The 9,680-nt window shown below is 36.0% G+C and overlaps 1 protein-coding gene across 2 annotated transcripts in view; it reads right to left on the bottom strand.

Moving 5' to 3' along the window:
• The window catches only part of CCDC138 (coiled-coil domain containing 138), a 128,345-nt gene that overhangs the window by 77,826 nt on the left and 40,839 nt on the right, over window positions 1–9,680 (bottom strand). For both annotated transcript variants that reach the window (XM_003792897.3, XM_023514936.1), the window contains exon 7: window positions 7,813–7,932. In XM_003792897.3, coding sequence (XP_003792945.1) covers window positions 7,813–7,932 — 120 coding nt within the window. The remainder of the gene's footprint in view (window positions 1–7,812; window positions 7,933–9,680) is intronic.

The following is a 9,680-nucleotide window of genomic DNA, read 5'->3' on the forward strand; positions in this document are numbered from 1 at the left end:
TTGTTTGGCGGGTCCGGGCTGGGGATTCAAACCCGCCACCTTAGGTGTACGTGGCTGGCGCCTTAGCCGGTTGAGCTATAGGCGCCAAGCCACTTGTAATTTTCTTAAGTACTATATGTGCAGTACTTGTTCAGTTTCATCTTTATCCATTTATTTTAGTTCAGAAACACGACACCTTGCAACAAAAGGCACATATGGAAGAATTCAACATTGCACTCTCAATATTGGACAGATTGCTAGACAGAAAATCAACAAAGAAACATCTCATTTAAACTATACAGGCCAGGCACAGTAGCTCATGTCTATAATCCTAGAAGTCTGGGAGGTTGAGGCAGGAGGATCCCTTAAGCTCAGGAGTTTGAAACTAGCATGAGCAAGAGTGATATCCCCATCTCTACTAAAAACAGAAAAATTAGCCAGGCATTGTGCCAGTAGTCCTAGCTACTAGGGTCACTTGAGGTTGCTGTGAACTAGAATGATGCCATGGCACTCTAGCCTGGGACAAAAGTGTGAGATTCTGTCTTAAAAAATAAAAATAAACTGTACTATAGACCAAATGGATTTAACAAATATTTATAGAACATTTCATCCAACAGCTCCAACACACATATTCTTTTTTCATCAGCACACAGAACATTCGCCAGGACTGACCATATGCTAGCCCACAAAACTGGTCTCAACAAATTTTTAAAAATCAAAATTCTATCACTGGATCACAAATGGAACAAAAGTAGAAATCAATAACAAAAGAAATTTTCAAAACTATACAGATACATGGAAATTAAACAACATACTCCTGAACAACCAATGGGTCAATGAATAAGTGGAAAAATTTTAAATTTCTGGAAACAAATGAAAATGGAAACACAACATACCAAAACTTATGGGATATAGAAAAAGCATTATTAAGAGGAAAGTTTAAAATAATAAATGGCTATGTCAAAAAAGTAGAAGGATTTCAAATAAACAACCTAATGCACCACAACAAACTGAAATGGCTGGGCGCAGTGGCTCATGCCTGTAATCCTAGCACTCTGGGAGGCCTAGGGCAGGTGGATTGTCTGAGCTCAGGAGTTCAAGACCAGCCTGAGCAAGAGTGAGATCACATCTCTACAAAAACAGATAATCTAGCTGGGCATAGTGGCAGGCACCTGTAGTCCCAGCTACACAGGAGGCTGAGGCAAGAGGATTGCTTGAGACCAAGAGTTTGAGGTTGCAGTGAGCTGTGATGTCATGGAACTCTACCCAGGGTGACAAAGTGAGACTCTGTCTCAAAAAAAAAAAAAAAAAAAAAAAAGAAACTCAAAAACCAAAGCCAAAATTACTTAATAGAAGGAATGAAATAAAGATCAAGTAGAAATAAACTAGGAATTAAAAAATATAAAAGATCAACAAAAGAATAAGTTGGTGTTATCAAAAGACACACAAACTTAGCAAACCATTAAATAGACTAAATTAAAAAAAAGAGGAAAGACCCAAATCCCAAATAAAATCAAACAAAAAAGAGACATGACAACTGATACTGCAGAAATATAAAGAATTGTTAGAGGCCACTATGAACACCTATATGCCAATAAACTAGAAAACATTGAGGAAGCAGAAAAATTTCTGAAAATATATGATCTACCCCAACTGAACCAAGAAATAAAATACCTGGACAGACCAATAATGAGTAATAATATTAAATCAATACTAGTTCAATGTACGTATTTCACATTGTATATCGAAGCAGTATCCTGAACCCTATAAATGCATCAATGTACAAAGTTTTGATTTAATACAAATTAAAAAACAAACACCTCTCCCAGCAACAAAAACCCAAACTGAATGACTTCACTGCTGAATTCTACCAAACTTTTAAAGAACTAGTATCAATTCTTCTCAAACTATTCCAAAGTTTGAGAAGGGAGGGAATTCTTCATTCTACCTGACCACCATGACTCTGAAACCAATACCATGCAAGGACACAATATCCCTGATATAGATGCAAAAAATCCTCAATAAAATATTAGCAAAGTGAATATAGTAGCACATCAGAAAGAATATACCACCACCATAATCGGTGATGTTTATCCCAGAGATACAAGGATCATTCAACATAGGTTATCAATAAATGTAATACTTAGCATGAACAGAATGAAGGACAAAAATCAGACGACCTCAATAGACGCAGAAAAAATATCTGATGAAATTCAACACTCCTTCATGATAAAAGCTTGCAGTAAAATAGCTATAGAAGGAAATACCTCAACACAATAAAAGGCACATATGATAAACCTGTCACTAATATCATAATGAACAGGGAAAAGCTGACAGCTTTTCTTCTAAAAACCGTAACAAGACAAGGATGCTCACTCTCACCACTCTTATTCAACATAGTACTGGAAGTAGTAGTCAGAGCAATTAAGTAACAGAAAGAAATAAAGGGCATCTAAAAGACAAGAACGTTAAAATACCCTTGTTTGCAGACGACACGCTCTTATAGATTAATAAAAAGGCTAGACATTGTACCAAAAATGAACTTAGAACTGGTAAACAAAGTCAATAAAGTTGCAGGATACAAAATTAACTTATAAAAATCAATAGTGTCTTCATATACCAAGAACTAGAGCCAAAAAAGAAATAAACAAACCAATCTCAATTACAAGAGCCACAAAAACCCCCAAATACCTAGAAATAAATTTAACCATGAAGGTGAAGGATTTCTACAAGGAAAATTATAAAACAATGAAGAATGAAATTAAGGAGGACACACACAAAAAAAATGGAGATACCTCTTGTTCATGAAACAGAATATTGTTAAAAAGACCACATTGTCTTGAGTGATCTTCATCAAAATTCCATTTTAAAAAAGCCAATAACATTCACAAATAGAAAAACTAATCATAAAATTCATGTGTGACTACACAAAAGATCCCAAATAGCCAACACAATCCTGAGCAAAAATAACAAAGCTGGAGGCATACACTACCTTCAAAATGCAGTACAAAGGTGGCACCTGTAGCTCAGTCAGTAGGGTGCAGGCCACGTACACCTGAGCTGGCAGATTTGAACCCGGTCCAGGCCTGCCAAACAACAATGACAACTGCAACAAAAAAATAGCCAGGCGTTGTGGTGGGTGCCTGTAGTCCCAGCTATTTGGGAGGCTGAGGCAAGAGAACTGCTTAAGCCCAAGAATTTGTGGTTGTTGTGAGCTGTGACACAACAGCACTCTACCCAGGGCCACAGCTTGAGACTCTGCCTCAAAAAAGAAAAAAAATTTAAAAAATACAGTACAAAGCTATAATGACCACAGCAACATGGTGCCGGCATAAAAACAGATACATAGACTGAGGGAACATAAGACAGAATCCAGAAATAAATCCACATATTCCAGCCAATTTATTTTTGACAAAGGTGCCAAGAACACTCACTGGGAAAAGGAAAGTCTCTTTAATACACGGTGCTGCGGAAACTGGACATCCATATGTAGAAAAATGAAGCTTTATATCACCATTTTAAAAAATTGACTCAAAATGGATTCAAAACTTAAATGTTAAGACCTAAAATTATGAAACTACTTTTGTGGAAATGTTTCAGGACACTGACCTAGACAAAAACTTTATGAATAAGAACTCAAAAGCAGGCTTGGCGCCTGTGGCTCAAGCGGCTAAGGCACTAGCCACATACACCTGAGCTGGCGGGTTTGAATCCAGCCTGGGCCTGCCAAACAACAGAGACGGCTACAATCAAAAAATAGTTGGGCTTTGTGGCGGGCGCCTATAGTCTCAGCTACTTGGGAGGCTGAGGCAAGAGACTCGCTTGAGCTCAGGAGTTGGAGGTTGCTGTGAGCGGTGATGTCATGGCACTCTACCCAGGGAGACAGCTTGAGGCTCTGTCTTAAATAAAAAAAAAGAAGAACTCAAAAGAGGCAACAAAAGCAAATATAGATGAATAAAATTTTATGAAACTAAAAAACTTCTCCCCGGCAAAGGAAATAATCAACAGAATAAAGAGACAACCTGCAGAATGAGAGAAAATATTTGTGAATAGTTCCACAAGGGATTAATATCCCAAATATATGAGAAACTCAACTCAACCTCAAAAAGTCAATCCAATTAAAAATGGTTAAATGAATATTTCTCAAATGTAGGCATACAGATGGCCATGTAATATATAAAAACATGTTCAATATCACTAATCACTGGGGAAATGTAAATTTAAACCATGATGAGATGTCATCTCATCCCAGTTAGAATAGCTATTATTGAAATGACAAAAAATAATAAATGCTGGTGAGGATGTAAAAAAAAGAGAACTCTTTCACTATTGGTGGAAATACAAATTAACATAGCCATTATGGAAAGAAATGTTATGGCAGTACCCCAAAAAACTAAAAATATAACTACCATATGATTCAGCAATCCCATTACTGCGTGTATGTGTGTCTATATCTATGTCTTTATCTATAATCTATATATAGCTCCAAAAGAAAAAGAAAAGAAATCAGTATGCTGAAGATTCCAGTATTCACTGCATCATTATTCACAATGACCAAGACGGTAAATTAACTTATGTGCCCATCAATGATTGAATGGATCCAGAAAATGGGGTATATATACATAATGGAAAACTACTCGGCCACGAAAAAGAAAAAAATTCTGTCATTAACAGCAACAGCCATGAGCCCAGACGGCATCATATTATGTGAAATAAGCCAGGCACAGAAAGACAAATACCACCCTTTTATTCATATGTGGAAGCTAAAAAACAAAGGTTGATTTAATAGAAGTAGAGAGTAGAATACTGGTTACTACAGGCTGAGGGGAGTAGCAGGGAAGGGGGGATAGGATGAGGTTGGCTAGCAAAGACAAAATTATAGCTAGACAAAAAAAGTCTTTTATAACACTGTAGAGCAACTATAATTGACAACAACTTATGGTACTTATGATATTTTTAAATAGTTAGAAGAGAGAATTTTGAATGTTCCCAACAAAAAGAAATGATAAACATTTAATATGATGGATTTACTAATTACTACAATTTCAATCATGACACATTGTATACATGTATCAAAATATCATAGTGTAGCCCATAATTATGTACAATTATTATGAGTTAATTAAAAATAAGTTAAAAATCTAGTCATTAAAGTTCTTAAGTTCAATTAATATATTTTTCAGTTTAGGCTCGGCTCCTGTGGCTCAAGCGGCTAAGGCGCCAGCCACATGCACCTGAGCTGGCAGGTTCAAATCCAGCCTGGCCCGCCAAGCAACAATGACGGCTGCAACTAAAAAATGGCCGGGTGTTGTGGCGGGCGCCTGTGGCCCCAGCTACTTGAGAGGTGGAGGCAAGAGAATCACTTGAACCCAGGAGTTGGAGGTTGTTGTGAACTGTGATGCCATAGCACTCTACCCAGGGGGACAGCTTGAGGCTCTGTCTCAAAAAAAAAAAAAAAAAAAGAAGGTATTTTTCAGTTTAGAATTTCTATTTAGTTCCTTTTTATAGATTCCAATTCTCTAGTGAAGTTTTCAATAATTTTTTCTACTTTCTTGAATTCATTTCCCATCATTTTATAGTCATTGCCTGTTAACCTCCATACAGGGATCATTTGCAGGTCTGTTTATACTCTGTGGTTTATTTCCTCATATTTAGTCATGTGATTCTGTTTTTTGATGTGCTTATTAATTCTGCCTGGAATGAAAGACACTGTATATAAAGTATCATCAAGGCTACCTATCACATCTTCCAGAGCGGAAGGAATCATCTTCTTCTCTGCTAAGTGTGTTAACTGAGGAGTAAACCCCCTCATCCTGTTAGGAACTGGGAATAACCAAGCTTTCCATTTGAGGAAGGTCAATTACACCTCTAGTTCGCCTGCTTCCTAAGTGCAGCTCTGTTTCTCTGGACTCTCTCTCCCCAGTGATCCTAACTATTAATTCTTATCTCCTTAGCTTAGCAAGACTTAATGGGAAATGCTTTTATATTGTTTTTGTTACGTGAAATTTATATCTAGTGTTACTATGTAAGAATTACATATGTGGAATTACTATGTAAGTCAATAATAGAAATAATAGTCAATTGAAGTTGGCTAGCAAACTTCAGGATAGTCGATTCTGTCTAGAATTACTATGTAAATCAATAATAGAAATAATGTACCTCTTTATTAGGAAATTTCCAAGTATATGTCATTTGTCATGCAAAAAGTTGGCAACCTATGGCCTGCAAGCCAACTGTGCCCCTTGCTTGTCTTTATTAATGAAGCACAAGCATTTTGGAGCATAGCCAATCATTGCCTGCGGTTGCATTTGCAGAATGATGTCAAGAGTTGAGTTAATGTGACAGAGATCATATGGCCATCAAAGTCCAAAAATATTTACTACCTGATCCTAAACAGAAAATGTCTGCTCATCTCCCACCTATTCCAAATGAAGAAATAAAGAAGCATTTTGCTATTTGGTATCAAAGAGTTTCTTGCAAGTTCCTTCAGTTTGAACATACTAGCTCATAAAGCCCATTAGCAACAGGTCCAAACATTTAGAAATCCACCTATCTAGGGCAGTGCCTGTGGCTCAAAGGAGTAGGGCACTGGCCCCATATGCTGGAGGTGGGTTCAAACCCAGCCCCAGCCAAAAACTACAAAAAAAAAAAAAAAAAAAATCCACATATCTACTCCATTCTCTACACATTCAAGCAAACATGCAAAATTATTAAAGACTGTATTATAGAAACCTAAGAGATAGATATATGTCTGTGCTAGCATTAAAAGCCCTTCTCACAAAAGGGTACCAAATTGAGATTGTAATGGTAAAGAGTTCTCTCTCTCCAGGCTTCCAGACAGGCTTCCCAACAGACAACAGATGGTTGAGTTCATAGTCTAACCGTGGGAAGCCATACATGAATTCAGGGAAGCCACAGAATTATATCAAGTGAAAAACAGGGTACCTACCTCACTATCACTGCTACGAAGAAGGGTTCTAACAAGTAGGGATTACAGGGAATCAAATGCAGACGGAGAACAGATGGACAGCCAGCTGACTAAGGAATCCCAGGAGGTAAATTAATTCTGAGAGTCTAAGATTAGCTACATTTTAGAATCCATACAGCTTCCTAGCCCCGTGCTTTAATTTTCAAAGTGACTGGGTTTACCCAATTTCTATGCATCTATTTCTCCTCCCTTCACAATCTAATTCATAATAATTATTTTTCTTCCTCTTGTTAACACACATACTCCTTTACTTTCACATCTTTCAGGCAAAACTGGCAGAAGAAAGTAAATTTTTTAAAAAATAGACACAACTCACAAAAATATTTCTGTTATGCAACTTTAATATTATGTATTGACCTGAATTACACCACTTATATAAATGATAGTGAAATATGACACCAGTCTATGACCATGAGACCATGAACAATGTGGAAGCTGTTGTCTACTACAGCGCCCAACATATAAGCAGAAACTCAGAAAATAATTGCTATGTAAATAGTGATATGTAACGGCAGTTAAAAGAATAATAGAGTCAGAAATCAGCACCTCAAGTATCATTAGTTCTCAGGTTACCAGGATTTTCCTTTTGCTTATTTTTAATCTAGTAATGCTCTTATATATTAAAAAAAAAAATTCAAACTGCCAAATATCTCAGTTGGTTGCCAGAACGGATGAAGAGAAAAAACAATGAGCTTAAGTATACTTTATAATTAGAAATATTTTATAATGAAAAAAAAAAGATTTTCTCCAACTGAAATACATTCTAAGAGTGACATAATTTGTTAAATAAACAATATAGTTCTTAGACTGTCTTACAATCTAATAAATAGTAAAACAAGTCTTACTTGCTTTTTTAATGTATCATTCAACTCTTTCAATGCATCAAAAGAGGACCTCAGTCTTTTGCTTTCTTTATTCTTTTCCTTAAGAACTTCAGTTAAGTGTTCCACTTCGGCATTATGTTGCTAGAAGAGAAAAGAAACCTCATGTAAACCTTAGGTGAAAGTAACATATCACTCATATCACTAACACCACTGAAAACAAGTTAATTAAAAATACAAACTCTTTCAATTGCAAAAACCTTAACTAATATAGCTAAGCATTGGTGCAATAATTTATAAATACTGTAAAATCTACCAAAGTATCAAAACATCAAAAGCACCTGTGAAATAGCATCAGAACATACTATTATACAAATTGAATAGCAATAAGTCTATTTTCTGCTTCTGCTCAGAAAAATCCACTCACAAAAACTCATTAAAATATTTTCTATTTGACATCAAAAAATAGTAAACAAGGATTTCTGACCATTTTCAAGAGACTAACAAGCTACTCATAGTGCTAATGTAAAATTTACATCACCTCTGAGGAGTTCAAAACCTATTCCATACAACAAAATAATTCCTAGTTATCATGCAGTAGCTAAAACTTTTGATACTAACTTTACATCTTAAAAAATGTTAAATATATAATAAAATTCCTCTGAGCCTCAAACTATTTGACTCTTCATAATCAGTTTTATAAATAATTCAAATCAACTTCCCCTCTAATTGCATTTTATTGAGATTACCATATTTTAAATAAAAATACGAATTGTTGTCTGAGCACAGGGGCTCACAGGGGACTGATTCAGCTGAGGAGTTCAAGAGCAGCCTGAGCAAGGGCGAGATTCTGTCTCTATTAAAAACAGAGAAAGAACCACCTCTGTGTGGAGGCACACGCCTGTAGTCCCACCTATTCCAGAGACTGAGGCAAGAGGATTACTCAAGCCCCAGAGTTTGAGGTTGCTGTGAACTATGATGCCACAACATTCTACCCAGGATGGGTATTTTATTTTTATAAAAATAAAAATAATAATAAATAATGGCTGAGCACTGTTGTTCAGTGGTTAGAGCACTGGCCTTGCAAACCAGGGGCTTGAGTTCAAGCTTAGCCTGGATCTAACTTAAAAAATAAAAATAATAAATAAATAAATAAAATTAATTGTTAAAGCTTCTTTCACTTTCTACTGTCCATAAAGTATTAAAACAAGTTTCTATAAAAAAATCAAGAAACTGGATTAATTTACTTCTTCTAAGTAATATGTAAACACAAAATATAAAGCAATTATCTTTGTACTTAGTAAGAATAGTAGACAAGCTTAAAAGAGAAGGAATCAAGACAAGGATGAGAGGTCAGAGAATCTAAGTATACTTTCTTTAAGCCAAAGAAAATATCCAATAATCTGAAAAGTTCAGTATTCTGTAATTTTATTCTATTAAATAATTCTTTAAGTAGCTTAGGATATAGTCACAAGTATAATAATTTTTAAAACTGGCTTAAATTTTTTTTTTTTTTTTGAATCAAAGTCTCACTATGTAGCCCTGGGTAGAGTGCCATGGTGTCACAGCTCACGGTAACCTTAAACTCTTAGGCTTAAGCAATTCTCTTGCCTCAGCCTCCCAAGTAGCTGGGACTACAGGCAGCTTGGGTAGCTCGGCTACCACAATGCCTGGCTATTTTTGGTTGTCGTTGTCATTGTTGTTTGGCAGGCCTGGGCTGGGTTCAAACCCGCCAGCTCTAGTGTATGTGGCTGGAGCCCTAGCGGCTGAGCTATAGGCGCCAAGCCAAAAAAACTAGCTTTAATATTTTTATTGCCCCAATTTTTCCACATCTAAAAGATATTAAAAATATATTAAAAAAGGGGCAGTGCCTGTGGCTCAAAGGAGTAGGG

This window comes from Otolemur garnettii, unplaced genomic scaffold (assembly GCF_000181295.1).
Source record: "Otolemur garnettii isolate 467f Iridium unplaced genomic scaffold, OtoGar3 scaffold00062, whole genome shotgun sequence".
Lineage (NCBI taxonomy): Eukaryota > Metazoa > Chordata > Mammalia > Primates > Galagidae > Otolemur > Otolemur garnettii.